General features: G+C 36.0%; 1 protein-coding gene across 1 annotated transcript in view; it reads right to left on the bottom strand.

Moving 5' to 3' along the window:
- LOC135219649 (uncharacterized) overlaps nt 1-19074 on the bottom strand; it is a 49504-nt gene extending 30430 nt beyond the window's left edge. The window contains exons 1-6 of the mRNA XM_064256582.1: nt 18856-19074; nt 12214-12538; nt 10225-10334; nt 9208-9323; nt 4667-4782; nt 4490-4540 (exon numbers count right to left, since the gene is read on the bottom strand). Coding sequence (XP_064112652.1) covers nt 4490-4540; nt 4667-4782; nt 9208-9323; nt 10225-10334; nt 12214-12538; nt 18856-18927 — 790 coding nt within the window. The 5' untranslated portion in view covers nt 18928-19074. The remainder of the gene's footprint in view (nt 1-4489; nt 4541-4666; nt 4783-9207; nt 9324-10224; nt 10335-12213; nt 12539-18855) is intronic.
- Between the last annotated feature and the right edge of the window lie 447 nt (nt 19075-19521).

Here is a 19521-nt window from a genome sequence, read left to right as displayed (position 1 = left end):
ACAACAGCAGAAAGGGGGGGATGGTCCCTCAAATTTTCTACCTTCCTCAAATCTTAGGTCGTTATTGGCTTAAGGTGGGTGTCTTAATTGGATTTGGAATGGCAATGTCCATGATGAAGGTATGACAGGCAATAAATCAAGTTTGACAAGAAATTGAAATGACATTTTCATGTTTTGATCTTCAGGACATCGTTAAGAAACAACAGGGACAAAGCTAAGTCACAATATCTCATGGATTACCACAACATCACAACAACACGGTTTACTCTGTTTTACAAGAATCAATTCCTCTCTTTCTTTCAGTTTCCTTCATGATTTGAATTTTCTCTCAAGTTTCAAAAAGAGAAAAAAGATCTAACAAATATCTGAAGGATACTTGTCACAATATATATATATATATATATATATATATATACTATATATTTATATATATATATATATATATGTATATATATTATATATATGTATATTATATATAGTATATATATATATGTATATATATATATATATATATATATATATATATATGTATATATATATGTATATATTACAATTGTCATGGAATTTCTGTAAGAAGCCAAAGAATTTGTACGTGACAATTGTAATATTTGAACAACGTGTTGCAATTATTTATAACTGTTATGTTTGTTGGTTCATGAAATGATGTAAATATTTTAGTCTGGCATGATTATGGACGAAGCACACCCCGAAAGCTCGCCATGCAGACAGAAACAAGAGGGATTATTAATTAGTGCCTTTCTTTTGTAGTTCTAGAAACTTCCAGTAGTGAAGTGAAGAGAGACTACAGAACATTTGAAAGAACCAATATGAAAATAGTTAAAATTCACAGTCATCTATCGTTCGACGAAACCTGCATTATAAACAAACTGATGCCTACATTTACAAAATTTATGTAGCTATATATATAATATATATATATATATATATATATATATATAGATATATATTAATATATTATGTATATATAGTATATTTGTATATATATATATATATTATATATATATTATTATATATATAAGGTATATAGAGTATAAATGTATATAGTATAATATGTATATATATATTATATATTATATAGTATATATTTATATATAGATATATATCTACATATATATATATATATATATATATATATATATATATATATATATATGTATATATATATATATATATATATATGTAGATATATATATATTTGTTATATATTTATATATATATATATAAATATATATATAATATATATATATATATATATATATATATATATGTATATCTATCTAATCTATCTGATATATATATCTATCTATATATATATATATATATATATATATATATCTATATAGATATATGATATATATATATAGATATATATATGTATATATATATATATATATATATATATATATATATATATATATATATATATATATATATAGATATATATATATATACTATATATATATATATATATATATATATATATATATACATATATATATATACTATATACACACACACACACATATAGAGATATATAATAAGATAATAGATGAGAGATATAGCTATATATGATATTAGAGATATATATGACATACCATACATACAGATAAAATATATCTTAATATTATATATATCTTATTATATAAATATATATTAAATATTAAATATATATATATTATATATCTATATATATATATATCTAGATAGATATATATATAAATATATATATATATAATAAGATATATATAGAAATGAATATATATATAACATGGGACATAAATATATATTATATTTCTATAAATTTTAATATATATATACTATAATATATATATACATATATATATGTTTCTATACATATATATATTTTATAATATATATATATATATATATATATAATATTATTTATATATTATATTAATATTATTTTATTATGAATATAAAATGTTAAAAATGGCCTTGGGCAATGTAACTGAAGCAATTACCTTAACAGGAAAGGAAGAGAAAGAGAGAGAGAGAGAGAGAGAGAGAGAGACGAGAAGAGAGAAGAGAGAGAGAGAGAGAGAGAGAGAGAGAGAGAGAGAGAGAGTTCATCGGTTTTCAGCAAGAGTTTTCCCGGGTAACACTGCGTTGGTCAGCTAGTGCATATGTATGTATGTATATATGCATATGTATATATATATATAATATATACATATGTATGTATGTATGTATTTATATATATATATATATAATACTATGACATATATATATATACATATATATATATATATATATATATATATATGTCACACCTCATTTGCGACTTAATTGCCCCTAATTAAGTACTACAATGCCACCACTATTACACCGCCCATTTCTAGCCTTGTCTAAAAGGAAAACTCCGTAACGTGAGCCCTCTCACAAGGAATATTTTGACAAATCCTTTAAGAAAACCTAGTGTCATTAAACTGAGGCTAAACCAAACTCCAAAATATCCAAAAATAGAACCTTTATTTCCCAAAACGCTAACTTGATAAAAAGATAAAAGCAAAATGAATTGGAAAACCCAAGACATGAAATGTAATCACTCTTAGCAAAAGAAATCATGTCAAATAAATGCCATACACCATCACCCAACGAGAAATATTAATTCACATAATTATCTCTATTTTCCATAACTGATAATATGTAAAAGGGTGGGAAGGGGGTGACGTAAAAATATCCTAAAACGACAGATATGTATTAGTGTCTAATACATATTTTTTGAGGCCACTGAGATGTATAGTGATGCTCCTGATGTCCTTTACTTCCTTGTTCGGCCCTTACAGGAAGGAGAGGTTGGTGAAAAGGGGTGGGAAGGGGATGACATGTAAAAAAAACCGAAAATGACAGATATTGATGTCTGATCCATATTTTTTGAGGTTGCTGAGAGGAATAGTGACACTTCCAGTGCCCTCCAAGTTCAAGTTTAGCCCAATAGGAAGTGGGGTGAAAAACGGGTGGGAATGGGTTGACGTGTACAACTAACCGAAAATGACAGATACTAGTGTCTAATCCCTAGTTTTTGAGGTGCCCTTTAACCCTTAATGGACGGATTGATCCTCGGGAGCAGTAATAACAGGTTTGGGGTGGTGGATGGATTGATCCTGTAGTTAAACAATATTACATGCCATCGATTTGGAAAGAATCGGGAGGGAAAGAGTGTGCCAATACTTTTATAGTCCATAAATTTACTTATGGCAACTTTTATACTAAGATCACGAGTGTGGGCGTCTCAGGACTTCAGTAGTACTTGTGACTTGAAGGGCGAATGTTCTCTCTCTCACATGACGCCTTTTTGTAAATTTGCTCGTAAATATACATAGGGGTTGCTGTTGTTTTTTGTTCTTGTCTTTTACGATAGTATGTCGGTTGTAAGTGTAATTTTACAAAGGAAATTGCAAAGAAATATTAGAAAAGACATAAAAGTAAAAAAAAGGTTACTGAATCTTCAGTCTCAGTAAATTAACGAAAATATTTTTCAACAAATATGCTAAGTATTTGTTATTGCTTTTATTTGTTATGTGTTTTGATATTGTGTGAACAGCAATTATAATTTTATAAAATAAAATAAATATTTATTAGGAAAAGCCTATATAAGTTGGTAAAATTTACGACTGCCATGTAAACGAGGCCCCACAAGGGGTTGTAAATAGTAAATTTAAAATTCTCGTGGAAGGTAGGGAAAATCTTTTAGAATTTTCTTTTCACCATGTACATTTGCATATCTTCCTCTTTCCACTGATGTGTATTTTTCTATATTGGCCAACCACAAAGTTTACCCGGCCTGAGGAGCTGCATATTGATATATTTACCCGTCCAGTAAAGGTTAAGTTCAAGTTCAGCCCCGATAGGAATGGGGGGTCAGAAGGGGTTAATAATAAAATGTAAAAAAATTATGGATATTAGTGTCTAATCCATAGATTTTGAGGTCACTAGAATGAACAGACACTCCCGATGCCCTTCAAGTCCAAGTTCAACCCCAATGAGAGTTGGGGTGAGAAGCGGTGAAACATAAAATGTCAAAAATGCTGAGCAATGTAATTGGAGCAATTACCTTAACAGGAAAGGGAGAGAGAGAGAGAGAGAGAGAGAGAGAGAGAGAGAGAGAGAGTTCATCGGTTATCATTCAGAGTTTTCCCGGGCAGCACTGCATTGGTCAGCTATTATATATATATATATATATATATATATATATATATATATATATATATATATATCTATACATACTCGTATGTATGTGAGTATTGAAAAATATTAGATCTTCTAGAATCCATAAAGGAACTTCAGCCTCTGAGGTGGAGGGTCAGGATGAACTTTACACATTTGAAAGCGTTCCTTGCATTGCATAACCTGAAGTTGCAACGATGACGGCTATCTAGAGCTATAAGAAATACGATCAAGGTGAACAGTAAAAATCATAAATGGGAAATCGCCAATTTTTACTTACTTGTTACCAATTTCTTCACTGGCGGATTCCGCACTGCGGCTCCACAACAGGCTGGAAAGATAGCGATATAAATAAAAGCAAAGGATAGAGCACAGACACCAATGATTGTCAATATTATGTGAAATAAAAACCAGCGGAAAAATTATTTATATTCATAAAGTGACCGGAAAAACTTACGTATCGGCGTGACCTTGCAACTAAATCCAGCCTTTCTAACACTGGAGTCCGTTTTCCATATGATCTTGAGGTCTCGGTAATAGAATTTTTTTAAGCAGTCGATTCGCCCGCAGTGCCTGATGGGATAGAGCAAAGCCGTCACAGTTTTATATGCTTTCAAAATGTATGTGGGAAAATAGATTTATGACTTGTGCATGCCTCCTGGCGGTGAGTGGGATTTAAGAATTTATAGAACTAGAAGGTCGGGAAAGACCACATTTGCTGCTCCGTTATCAGTCATTCACAATCCTGCCATAAACTTGTGCGTTGTAATTGATGTTTATATATATATATATATATATATATATATATATATATATATATATATATATATATGTGTGTGTGTGTGTGTGTGTGTGTGTGTGTGTGTGTGTGTGTGTGTATGAGAAAGTATTAGTAGAACAACACTCGTTGGAATGTTGCAGGTGCACTCATCAGACCAAACGACAGAACAGTATACTGATACAGTCCAAAAGGAGTAATAAAAGCTGATCTTGAGGTCTCGGTAATAGAATTTTTTTAAGCAGTCGATTCGCCCGCAGTGCCTGATGGGATAGAGCAAAGCCGTCACAGTTTTATATGCTTTCAAAATGTATGTGGGAAAATAGATTTATGACTTGTGCATGCCTCCTGGCGGTGAGTGGGATTTAAGAATTTATAGAACTAGAAGGTCGGGAAAGACCACATTTGCTGCTCCGTTATCAGTCATTCACTATCCTGCCATAAACTTGTGCGTTGTAATTGATGTTTATATATATATATATATATATATATATACTATATATATATATATATATATATATATATATATATATATATATATATATATATATATATATATATATATATATATATATATATGTGTGTGTGTGTGTGTGTGTGTGTGTATGAGAAAGTATTAGGTAGAACAACACTCGTTGGAATGTTGCAGGTGCACTCATCAGACCAAACGACAGAACAGTATACTGATACAGTCCAAAAGGAGTAATAAAAGCTGACAGCAACGTAGCATTCTCATCTAAGGGAATTTGATAATAACCTTTCAACAAGTCTATCTTGGAAACAGACTTTGCTTGCCCAATATTATCAAGTAACTGATTTATAAGAGGCAGAGGATAATTGTCAGCCACATTGATAGAATTCAGTTTCCTACAATCAGTACACATCCTAAATGAGCCATCTGTTTCTTCACTAACACACATGGCGAATTATAGTGACTTGAACTAGGTTCGGCTAATCCATGCTGCGACAAATATTCAACTTCTTTCTTCAAAGCATCTCGATGAAAAGGTGACAAGTGATAAGCTCTCTACTTAAATGGTTTTCCGTTTTCTTGGATCTTGATATCATGCTAGGTAAGATCGGTACGCCTAGGTACATTTGCAAAAATTTCTGTGAAACTTCTAATCACTTCACTTAATTCACCAACTTGCTCAACACTGAGATGTTTTGATTTATCTGCAAAATTTTCCAAAATAGAAGGATTTTTCATCTTGCTTTCAGCTCCCAATTCATTCCATCGTCATCTTCTGTAGATGAAGTTGTCTGTGTTATTGACACAATTTCAATTTTAGTTTCTGAGGAGTAAAGCTTCAAGAGGTTCACGTGTATCTTCCTTTGTCTTTTTCTTCTTTCTGGTGTTTCAACCTCATAAGTTCTATCACTTAACATCTCAATTATCTTGTACGGACCTTGAAATTTTCTCTTGACTTACTCTCAAATTTTCTAAAGAGAATTTTCTAATCTCTTTCAACCTTTTCCTTAAGTTCTTCGCATATTCCCATTGGATTTCCTCTTGATTTTCGACTCAATTTTCTGCAAGAATCTTCAACGGTCCTCTTACTTCTCTACCAAAAATCATCACATAAGGTGAACATCCCATGCTTTCTTGATAAGCATTCCTAATTTCAAATAACATTAAGGGTAAATCAGCATCCCATTCGCTTTCTGACTCAGAACAATACTTTGTCAGCATACTTTTCAATGTCTGGTGGAACCTTTCTAAGGCACTTTGAGTCTCTGGATGAGAAGCAGTTGATAACTGTTGTTTTCCTCCTAACAATTTCATCATATCCTGGAACAATTTCAACATAAAGTTCGTTCCTCTATCACTTTGTGCAATTCCTGGTATCCCAAACTTTGAGAAAAACTCCATTACTTCTCAGCAATGACCTTGGCCGATATGCTTCTAACAGGGATCGCCTCAGGATACCTTGTTACAGGACACATTAATGTTAGCAAATACACATTTCCATTCTTCGTCTTCGGAAGTGGTCCAACCACATCTATAATTAATCCACCTTGCTAAAGGGCTCTCCTCTGACTTCTATAGGTTGTAGGGGGGCTTTCTGAATGATTTCCTTCGGTATTCCAGCTATCTGGCAGGTGTGACTTTTTCGGCAAAACCTACTGACATCTTTGTTAAGTCCAGGCCAGAAAAAATACTTCATGATCTTCTCCACAGTCTTCCTGATCCCCATATGTCCAGACTCATGAGCTACTGCTACCACTTGCTTCCTCGGTGTATATGGAATCAACAGTTGACGATATTCACCCATTCAGCATCTCCTGGTATATCTGCAGGTTTATGCTTCCTCATCTGCATACCTTCCTTCAGATAATAACAGGTAGGAGTTTGTTGCAACTCTTCTTGATCAACAACTCTGAAGAACAAATCAGCTAACGATGTATACTTCTTGTGCAGTTCCATTAGCTTCTCTCTTGTCACCTGACCAACTTCAAGGGATGAACTCTCAATATCTGCTAACACAGCAACTGTAGCTTTACTACCATCTTCAGGAATACACTGACTACTCTGAGTCTCTTCAAGAACCATAGGTTCTTCTTCTTGGGAAATCTCTTCTTGGTCAGTACTAGGGGAAACGGCATTTCCCTGGAACAACTGTTCTAAGCTCAAAGATCCTTTACTTGATCCTTCCTGGGTGTGTAAAGCCTCAGTCTCCTCACTTACAGGCATAGTCCTCTTTATACTCCTGGTAGTTACAAAACTAGGAAACAGGTGGGGGTTATTCTTTTCTAAATCTGCTGTAGGACTAATCCTCAACGGTTTGTCTGTCACTATAGGACAAGGAACAAATGGCACACTACCAGCTTCATTACCCAACAGAACATATACACCTTCCACAGCCAGTGAGTCCTTTACAGCAAAATCAATATTCCCTGTCACCAATTCACATGATAGGTGTAAGTGGTTTATAGGCATTACCTCTTCCCCTAAACCCTTCAAAATATGTGAATTTCCTGTGAAATTCTTCTTCAACTGAAGGTGAGCACCACATACTACCACACTATGGTTGCTCTCAGTATTACGTAGTACCTTTACTGGTACCTGCACACTCCCTCCTTGAGTTGTCAGCGTACCCTAATAGATATATGGCTTAAAAGCCTCCAAGCTGCTCAGCCACTCACTACTTGAGGTTACATTTCCACTGGTTGCTAAACACTCGGCTTGTTTAGTTTCAGTCATCTCGGTAGTCTGATTCTTCTCTAAATCTTCCCTACGCTGCTCTTCGTAGTCTGTTTCACCTTTTACTACTTGACCAACTGGTTTTGACTGCTGATGTGTCTGATAAATATAACATTCCCGACTGTAGTGCAGACAACATTGTGTATACTATGTATTATGTTCCGTTTATCTATCAAGCACTTCCTAGGTCTTCCTCTCCTCTCTCCCGATGCTTATGAATGTACACTCTTTTCATCAACCTAAATCATCCTTCATTCTTTCCCCATAACCAAACCATTTCAAACAAAAACAAAACTCAGATCCATTTACCTATTCTAACCTTTCTACCACCTCTTCCATGCATCTTTATTTCTTACTCATTGAGTCGTTCTTATGCCACATTAATAACTACCAACTATTTCTTTCACCCAATTTCAGCATCTACATTTCACTTTCATAAAGGAGAGTAGGCTTGACAGTTCCTTCATACTATCCACCCCTCGTTTCCAATGGCACTCTTCCTAACCTCTATCTCCTCCATCCTGATGCTACTCTTGCTTCGCCTATTTTGCTAGCCCCACCTCTCTCATCCTACCAACTATTGAGTGACAGTGCACCTAACGTGGTACCCTGTAGGTATTACCCAAGGTTCTTTGCACCGTTCCTTCGGTCCCTAGCTGAAACCCCCTTCGTTCCTTTTGCTGTATCTCCATTCGTATAGTCTTTCTTCCATCTTACTTTCCACCCGCGCCTAACAAATGTCTCATAGTGCCCTGGCGAGGATTTCCTCCTGTCACACTTTAAACCGGTTTTATTCTGCTTCTCTCTCGGCTCCAGCGCTTGGCCTTTGGCCTAAATTTTGTATTCCATTCCTACCATCTTTTGACACACTGACTCCCAAATACTTGAAGGAATCAGCTTCTTCTATTCTTCTTCTACCATCCTCATTAACAGTTAACGTTCCACATTCCTGGTTTCCGTCTACCAGGAAAACCTTATTCAATTCACAAGGGTAGCTACTATGTGCTGAACCCACCTCACTCCTACGGTGTACGGTTTCACGAAGGTGATAAACTTGTCGTACTGGCAGCATCTAGCAAATTCTACCCTGAAGACCGAACATTTGAGCTCGAGGCCATACACACCGCCACCCTGTTGAGGAATAATAATAACAATAAGAACAGAAATGGAAAAGTTTTGAAGTGAAAGAAAAAAAAATTCTTTTTTGAATGATTATCAAGAATTTGTCAAACAGTTAAGTTCACTGACGATGAAATTGAAAGTAATAGTTTTTTCCTAGTACTTTTAAAACTACAAAAATAACTTTTTTGTACACAAACCATAAGGACACTTATTTTAAATTGGTGATGATGAATTTAAGAAGCGCCGTTCCCCGCAGGGGGTTAGCGCCATCAGTGCACCTCGTGCGGTGCACTGTCAGCATTACTATAGGTTCTTTTCAGCATTCCTTTTGCGCTGAATGACTTCATAGGTCCCATAGCTTGGTCTTAGGTCTAAATTTTATGTTCCAGTTCCAGTTCAAAAAGCGCTGCTTACCTAGGACGAAATCAAAATCACTGCAATTCTCGAGCACTCGGGTTTTACTTGTATGCATTAACCAGTTGTGAGGTACAAATTCGTAACAGGACTGAGTCACAATTGAAGTTAGGGGCAAGTAAGTTTTCGTGTGTTTGCTCTGCTTTCTGCTACTCTCAAACACGTCTCAAAGTGATAGGTACGTACTTCAAATCTGTTCATGAATATTACACTTTGGTTCGAATTTGTCACACACACACACACACAAAATCCAGCATGTCATCGACTGCCATGATACTGACGAAGTGGTTATATGTTCATGTTCCTTGTTTGTGCTTTTAATTTTCAGTTTCAGTTCATAACTTTTTTTCAGGATATAAAACCAACGTTTGATCTTTTGAAAACTCATTACTACCCGCACATAATGAAATAAGCAAGCAGGGTTGAAAAACGTGCGCAGTAACTGCAATCACACAAAGGAAATCCGAAAGAAGGAACCGAAATCATCATCACTTACCAGAGTGAAGCACCAAACTCTCCTGAACTTGTTTGGGTACCGCGTTATCCCGAAGGTGTCGTGACTTTGGAAGCAATAGCTGTTGTTCAGGTTAACTATCGTTGTACCATCTGAGGAGAAGGAGGAGGAGGTTAGTGGCGCATTATTTCCACCCCGTGCAATGACATCTGACCTATCCCATAGAACAGTGATTCCCAGACTTTTCCAGTACGTGACCCCTTTCACCAGTACCAAAACTACCATGACCCCCACCTTTTGTAAGCCTTCTGAAAATGTACTCATTTCCAATGGCACAGATACATTTTAAACATTCAATGAAAGATTAATCACAGCAGAGAGAGCAATAACAAGTAAAAGTGCGTACTAATATTTATTAACAAGGACTGATTTAATTATGAATTTTAAGGAGAATGATGTACTTGCTTTTTTGATACAAGCAAATCAAAATCTTGGATCCTCCATGACCCCCAGAAAAAGGCTCATGACCCCTTTAGAGGTCATGACCACAGTTTGGGAACGCCTGCTATAGAGTATGTCAACAATGACGGGACTGCAAACAGATCTCTAAGTCAACAGAAGACTGGAAGTCGATTCAGGGAGTTCAACATGACCTGGATAACCCAGATGCACCAGACACTTAAAACACTTACAGAACTGATTCAGTTAGTCCCCGACACGAGGTTTGAGGTGCACTGAGTATAGCGTCAACAATATCGGGATTAAAAATTAGTATTTTGATTGGAAAGAATACTGGGGCAATCTAGTCATGAAGATATCAGGTCAAAGAAAGTTTTACATGAATCTACAAAACTAAAGTAGCAATCTGTACAATTCTAAATCAGGTATAACCTGCTAATTAAAAAAAAATTTTAAACGATGAGAGAAATGTTGGTGTCTTCATGATGGCTGGAAAAACTTAACGATTTCATCAAAAGGAAATGAGAATACTGAAATCCATGACAATGAGTTAAAATCTTTAGTTTATCATTCTTATGCATTGGATATTTTGAGAAGACTGAACATGGATGGAACCAAAAATGGCCTCAGCTTTAAGTGGTTTGAAGGTAATTACATCTAGACTCCGTCATATGGGATTCTTGTGTTATACAACATGTCGTTATGAGGAGCCAAAGCTGCCTTCAAAGATCTTCCAATCGCCTCAGTGATTTTACTCTTAGAATATTTTTCTGTATATCTAAAAATGGGGAAGATTTAATATTTTAGAAGCCCATAATATAATTTATGATATTTGTTTTTAAATCGTCAAAATCAAGAGGTTTACTGGTGTTTTCTAGATTTTTCAATTCACTTTATAGAGTTCACTCGCTAATATTGAAAGACTGTTAATGTTGTTTTCATTACTGCTTCTGCGGAATTTATATACTACGTTAAACAGATGTTAGACAGAACATCTCGGTAAATTTCTTTATGGTATTCCGGGACAGTTAGGACGTAAATGTATTTAGCTTTAGTAGTATTAAATGCTCTTTGACTCTTAATTAAGAACATACTTTTTACAGCTACATTGGTTGACTACAGGAGCAGACAGACTTTAGTAGATTCACATCAATCGTGCATTTGATGTCTAGGCCAGTCCCTTACGGCGCTCCTGATTGGCTGTTGATAAGCCAATCACAGGGCTGGAAACTCTCAGTCTCTCTCAAGAGTTCACATGGGTAGGATCTATTTTCCACCTCTCCGGGGGGGTACGTCTTTCAAAAGTCTCCCTCTGGAGAGGTGGAACATACATCCTGCATATGTGAACTCTCGAGAGAGAGACTGAGAGTTTCCAGCCCTGTGATTGGCTTATCAACAGCCAATCAGGAGCGTCGTAAGGGACTGGCCTAGACATCAAATGCACGATTGATGTGAATCTACTTTTTTTTATAGTAAAGAAATAAACAACCTCTCTCTCTCTCTCTCTCTCTCTCTCTCTCTCTCTCTCTCTCTCTCTTTCCTGTAATTCTGTCAAAAGAAAATCAAACTTACTTATGGTGGCATTTAATACTAGTCTCGCCAAGATTTGCCGCTGAATATCATCTAGTTCCTTCCTGGCTAAGACCAGGTCTTCGATGTCCTCCTCAGTGGGGGCATCATCCTCCCACTCCCCCTCCCCCTTCTCCTCCTCTCCCTCCTCCTCGGCCTCGACGACGTTTCTTTTGTACCTCGACGGGAAACTTCCTTCTTCTTCTCCTTCTTCCAAATCCTCCGCATACTCGATGTATCTTTCGTCGACTTGCTCTATTTCATTGGACTGGCGATCATGTCGTACCCACAGAACCTCTTCATAGGGATCATGGTAACCTGAAACCACCTGTAAAGATGAGGAAGAATATTTAGAGTTTATTTTTTTTAATCACGCGGCCTTGTGCTTCTGACCAGAGAGATTGCTAGGAGATAGTTTGGTCATCACGGTAGGTAACAGTATTCTCAGTCTTACAGGCGTTTTAGGTTATTTAGAATCAAAAGTATTTTTTATGAATCTCGAATCAAAATCTGAAATCCAGTTTGGAGGGTTTATATATCTTTTTTTCTCTCTCTAGATGGGCCAAATATGGTCCAGTAATTCCAAGTGTACTTTACACTTATAAACACTCCTCATTCAAGAACTAATCCTTCAGCGAGCTCCATGAGATTATACATATGCGGTTCTGTAGACTCATTAAACTCATGAATAACAATGTTAGATTTCTGAAGATCAATTGGATTCATCAGGTTGGTTGATGTTCGGTTCGGATCGATTAAACTGGGCTTATTCAAGCACTGGTCCTCACCTAAAGACAGACTTCAAGTGCAAACAAACCGGGCTAGTATTACCTCGACTTTTCCCTCAAGGGTCAGTAATGCCTCTACTGTGAATCTCTATACCTGTTACGAAGCAAAGTTCCCCAATCACCTTGATGATGTTTTGGGGGGACCAAATCGGCATTTCCCTACAAAGTGGAGTTCCTCGTTGGACGAGTGGATTTCGCGCTCGGCTACCAATCCGGTGGTCCGAAGTTCGATTCTCGGCTCGGTTAACGCGAAACCAGAGGAATTTGATTCTGGTTATAGAAATTCATTTCTCGATATAATGTTCGGATCCCACAATAAGCTGTAGGTCCCGTTGGTAGGTAACCAATTGTTTTCTAGCCAGGTAAAAAAAATATCTAATCCTTCGGGCCAGCCCTAGGGAAGCTGTTAATCAGCTCAGTGGTCTGGTAAAACTAAGATAGACATAACCACAAACTGGACACGATTCGGTAATTTGGGTCGCTAATCACGAATATGATTTTGAAAAAGTGAAATATACTGCAATTCTATTTATTCATTTTTTATGACTATTTTTTTTCTTTTTTTCCGTTCTGAATAACCTTGTGTCACCTCTCGCTAAATCTGAGTCTAAACAGACCTGGAGAACTTAAATTAATCAATCAATGAAGATGGTAGCGCGAAGGTCATTCGCCAGGAAAAATACCTGTCTCTGATTTAAGTATAATTTCTGATCAAGCAGATTGTTATTTGGGAACAACTCGCATCCTCTTCAATGTTTTGACATGCTTTTATTTAACTTGACTTCTGCGTCTGTCTGTCTGTTGTGTCAAAACTGGTAACTGTTCCCTTCATCCGATGGACTTGAAATTTTGTATGGTCCCTCAATTCCGGTGACAATACAACTTTAATTGATCAGTAGGTCAGCAGTGACTTTAATGACCCCATAGTGACCACTCTCAGTATCTCAGGATTTGTATAAAACTCTTCGTATTTTCCACAACTTCTTTGACTGGGTAGAAAGGTTAATAACTCTATGGATTTAATTTTTAGACCTTATTTGACTCAGCAAGATAAGTTAGTATCTCTGCGGATTTCTCAATTTCGTTAGCTAAAATCATAAATCGGTTAGTATTTCAGCCAAAACTGAAAAGTGGAAAATAGAAGAATATAATTATTTTTAATCACAAGAAAATAAATATATTGTTTTAATTTCTTATAGTTTCTCCTTCCATGTTTGCCGCCCACGCTTTTATTTTTGTAGACATGCTTACATGTAAGAAAATCCTGGTGCGTATTTTCCACTTTTTAGTGTATTCTAATAACAGCGTGATTAATTTTTGAAATTTTTCTAGTCCTGAAAATCAAACTCGGCATGACTGATGAGATCCAATGGGAGATGTTGCTTTACTAATCACGAATCATTTGTCTGGTTCAACGGTAAAAAAAAATCACTTATGTGAAGCTTAACTTTAGTAAAATATACAAATTTATACAAAGAATCTGGGGCAATTTACCCTTATGAATATTTTGTGAATAGCCAAGGTTATTTTGCACTTAATCGTGTCAGTAAACTTCGTTTTTGTACTAATTCCGTGTCAGGTTACCAGTTTTGATTCTGCTTTATTTAATTTGAATTATTCCTTGTTCTTTATCCGACTTTATACAATTCATATGTATGAATTATTATAGTAATTCTGTTTACTTCCCTCAAGTCTAATTTTTCAATGAAAAGGTATTGAGTATCACTAATTATCAAAGATTGGTGAATCATTTCACATTTTTGTACATGATTTTAGATTCGAGAGGAAAGATTGGATAGAACTTAGCTTGGGCACAGAAGGCTGGTGTCAGTGATTAACCCAACTGAATCAGGCAGATGTAGTACCAAAATGAAAATTACTGAAAGCATTCGGTAAAATAAGGTTCTGTAAGAAATGGAGTATTTATACAAATTCAAATCCGGAGTTGATTCAAGTTGAGTACCACTGAGCTGGCCTGAAGGATTAGATATTTTTACGTGGCTAGGAACCAATTGGTCACCTAGCAATGGACCTACTGCTTATTGTGGGATCCGAACCACATTATGTCGAGAAATGAATTACTACCACCAGCAATAAATTCCTCTGATTCCACGTTGGCCGAGCCGAGATTCGAACTTCGGACCATCAGATTGGCAGCCGAGCGCGAAAATCACACGTCCAACGAGGAACTCGGAGTTGATTTAAAAAGACTAATACGTATTCACATAAACACGTAGTTCAGCGTTTGCTTCATGCGTACCCGAACACACACCTGCCTAAGTGTGTGTATGAGCATTTGAGATAGATAGAGAGAGCGAGAGAATCAACAGCATTAATCTAATATATTATTGTACGTTTATCAACAAAACCGCTCTTTTCGATGTTGCTTGATGGTTTACGCTAAAAACGTTTACTTCCGGAAAAAAAAAACGAAAATTCAAGTTGTTGCAGATGATTCCAAAAAGTTGGAACGAATTTCTAAATTCGATTAACCTTTTAAATAGACTGTAAACATTCTACTCATAGATTTTTCCTAAAATAATTTCGTTTTCAAAAAAGCAACAACCTAATGCATAGGGCTTGAATGCTACTATCGGAATCCAGGTACTGTGGAACAAATGACTAAATAGCGATATATTTTCAAGCGCTTCAGTGATGTTTCGTCATCAAAAGAAAGCCGGGTCGGGACTTGAAAAACTTCAAAAAAAACTATTTTTTTTCGCAGAGGCCAATGCGATGATCGAATTCAAAAACTTTTTTTAAAAAGGTCCTGAGGAACCACGAAGAGAGTAAAAATATTATAGGAGAAAGGTTGAAAAGTCAGGAAAATCGGACGCGTCAAGGTTAAAAGGGTTAGGAAAACTGAGAGCATTAAGGTTATAAAATTCAGGAAAAACCAACAGGGGAGTTATAGGCATCAAAAGAAATAAGGTCATAAGAATCAGGAAAAAGGAAACCAGGATGGTTATAAGAGTCAGGAAAGTTATAGGAGTCACGTCGTACAGATGCGGAATGGTTATAACAACAGTCCGGAATAACAACTCTAGGAAGGTTACAAAAGTCAAACAACAGAAGCAGGGAAAAACAAAAGCAGGAGGGCTATAAGCCACGGTTATAAGAGCCAGGGGACAACATAAACAGGAAGAGGTGGAAAGAGCCAGAAAAGACAGAAGCAGGAGGTTTTATTAAAGAGTCGGGTAAAACTGCAGAAGGAAGGTTATAAGTCAGGAGGAGGGAAGAAGGATTGCAACAAGTCAGGAATAAGAGCAGAAAGATTATAAGTCAGGAAGATTATAAGTCAGGAGGAAGGAAGAAGAATTGCAACAAGTCAGGAATAAGAGCAGAAAGATTATAAGTCAGGAAGATTATATGTCAGGTAAAAAGGAAGACGGAAGGTTATTTATCAGTTTAAAAAATCCAGCAGGAAAGTTATAAGTCAGGAAAAAGGCAGCAGATAGGTTATAAGTAAGGAAAAAAGGAGCATGAAGGTTATAAGTCAGGAAAAGGAAGCAAAAAGGTTATAAATCAGGAAAAAGGAAGCAGAAAGGTTATAAATCAGGAAAAAGGAAGCAGAAAGGTTATAAATCAGGAAAAAGGCAGCAGAAAGGTTATAAGTAAGGAAAAAAGAAGCAGGAAGGTTATAAGCCAGGAAAAGGAAGCAAAAAGGTTATAAATCAGGAAAAAGGAAGCAGAAAGGTTATAATTAAGAAAAAAAAAGCAGGAAGGTTATAAGTCAGGAAAAAGGCAGTAGAAAGGTTATAAGTAAGGAAAAAGAAGCAGGAAGGTTATAGCTCTGGAAAAGAGCAGCAGGTAGGTTATAAGTTGCGAAAATAGTAGCAGGAAGGTTATAAGTCAGGAAAAAGCATATGGTAGATTATAAGTGAGAAAAAAGAAGCATAAGTCAGGAAAAGGGAAACAGAAAGGTTATAAGGAAAAAAGAAGCACGAAGGTTATAAGTCAGGAAAAGGCAGAATGAAGGTTATAAGAAAAAAAAAAATAAATAAAAGTCGCGAAAATGGCAGTAGGAAGGTTATAAGTAAGGGAAAAAAAGGCATCAGTGAAGGTTGTTAGCAAATGAAGCAGTGCAAAAGTTATAAGTCAGGAAATATCAGAGTTCAGTTATGAGTCAGGAAAAAGGTTATAAGTAAAGGAAAAAAAGCAGGAAGGTTATAAATCAGATAAAAGGCAGCAAGAAGGTTTTAAGTAAAGAAAAAGAAGCAGGAAACAGCAGGTAGGTTATAAATCAGGAAGATGGCAGCAGGAATGTTATACGTAAGGAAAAAAGCCATCAGTGAATGTTGTCAGGAAAAAAGCAGTGTGAAAGTTATAAGTCAGGAAAAAGCATAGGTCAGTTATGAGTCAGGGAAAAGGCTGCAAGAAGGTTATGAGTCAGGAAAAAACCACAAGGCAGGTTAAAACTTTGGAAAAAATCAGCAGGAAGGTTATAAGTAAAACTTAGGAAAAGAAAAAATCAGCAGGAAAGTTATAAGTAAAGAAAAAGAAGAGGGAAGTTTATAAGTAAGGAAAAAAGCAGCAGGTAGGTTATAAGTCAGGAAAATGGCAGCAGGAAGGTTATAAGAAACTGAAAAAGCAGCAGGAATGTTATAAGTAAAGAAAAAAGGCATCAGTGAATGTTGTCAGGAAAAACGCTGTGGGAAAGCTATAAGTCGGGAAAAAGCAGAAGTCAGTTATGAGTCAGAAAAAAGGCCGTAATAAGGTTATGAGTCGGGAAAAAAACGTAAGGCAGGTTAAAAGTCAGGGAAATGGCAGCAGGAAGGTTATAAGTAAAGAAAAAGAAGGAAGGTTATAAGTAAGGAAAAAAGCAGCAGGTAAGTTATAAGTCAGGAAAATGGCAGCAGGAAGGTTATGAAGTCAGTAAAGAAAGGCATCAAAAAGGTTGTTTCCGGAAAAACTACAGCAGGAAGATTAAAGAATTTAGAAAAAACGAAAGTATGAAGGTTATAATTTTCATAAAAAACAAATGCAAGAAGGATATAATTTCCATCAAAAAAGTAGCAGTGTTATAAGATTCGTGATAAGCAAATGTTTTAATATTGCGATTCGGAAAAATCGAAGCAAACTCATTTCATGCCATGAAAAACAGATGCAGGAAGTTAAAACAGTCGGGTAAGACAAAGTTGAAGGGTTATAATGTTCAGGAAAACAGAATTTGGAATGTTATGTCAATCATGAGTAAGGAAATGCCGAAGAAGGAACATTAGAAGTGTATAAGAACATATGCAAGAGTGGAACCGAGAAAGTTGTGAACCAGTATAAACGAAAGCCAGAAGGCTGTAAAAACCAGGAAAAACAGGAGCTGGAGGGTTATAAGAATCAGATAAAATAGGATCAGGAAGGTTAAAAGTCAGTAAAAACGGAAACAAGTATGTTATAAGTCACCATATTACAATTGCATGGAAGTTGTATGTTGAGAAGCACAGTTTCTTGCTGCCGATATTGACCGATCACTATTGATCCTATTTCCACAATAAACAGAAAATCTTTTTGCCTTTTCTGTGGTGTGGGAAAACATTATCCACAGGACAGTAGAATAGTGGCGAAGCAAACTGAACTGTATAAGAATTTCAAACGTGTCAGTATCCCGTGCTATGCGTCATTCAGTGTAAATTCGTCACTGTATAGACATGGTTAGTATCTTTACATAAATAATAAGAAATATTCTTACAAAATTTCGGGACCCTACGTATAACATTTAAGAAAAGCAAAAACTAAACTTTTAACAATCAGAATGGGTGGAACGTAATATGTGAAACATGGTATTGAGTTTCCTAATGTAATCAGTTACATGCTAAGTTAGACTTTAAATTAATCTGACATTTGTACGACCGAAAAATACCTGTGCCTCTTGTAGAATACCAATAACCACAATCAAGATGGGAGAACACAGGAACATCTTTAGGGAAGCCATCTAAAACCAACTGCAACGTAGAACCACTGCAGGTGCTCGCAACTTCTTGGCTCTTCTCAGGCGAGACTGGCAAAGCTAAGAAGGAACGAGCTTCGTCGAGTCCCAGCCTCGAAGAGTAAACGATCCACGTGGGAAGTTTTAATATGTATGATATTCTCAGAAATCTATTGGTCAGAGTAGTTGGTGTGACCCGCCCTCCTACTGAAAGAGAGGCCCTATTCCAGAGCTCCTCCTCCCCTTCTAAGACAGCTGCACCACTCCCCTCCAGAAATCAAGTACCCACCCCTCCACCTATCCGTCCCAACAACTAATACCCCTCCTCCAACAACAGGGAAAGATCGTACGATAACGTCGTCTCGTTTCTTAATCCAATCACAGCTCTTCTAGTCAGGATATCACATGGTACGAGCTCGTTAGTCGTCATTGCAAATATTCATAATGACCCACAGTGGTCATTACGATAATCACTGGTAAATAGTGCCCATTAAAAACTAGCAATTTCCAGTTTCTTTGACTTGTGAGAAATCTACAACGGCAACATAAATCTTATTTTAGTAGTCACTTAGCTTAATCTCATAACAAGATTTTTAGGAA

The sequence above is a fragment of the Macrobrachium nipponense genome, chromosome 1 (assembly GCF_015104395.2).
Source record: "Macrobrachium nipponense isolate FS-2020 chromosome 1, ASM1510439v2, whole genome shotgun sequence".
NCBI lineage: Eukaryota > Metazoa > Arthropoda > Malacostraca > Decapoda > Palaemonidae > Macrobrachium > Macrobrachium nipponense.
Note: the sequence above shows the minus strand (reverse complement) of the source record. Positions and strands in the feature narration are given on the sequence as shown.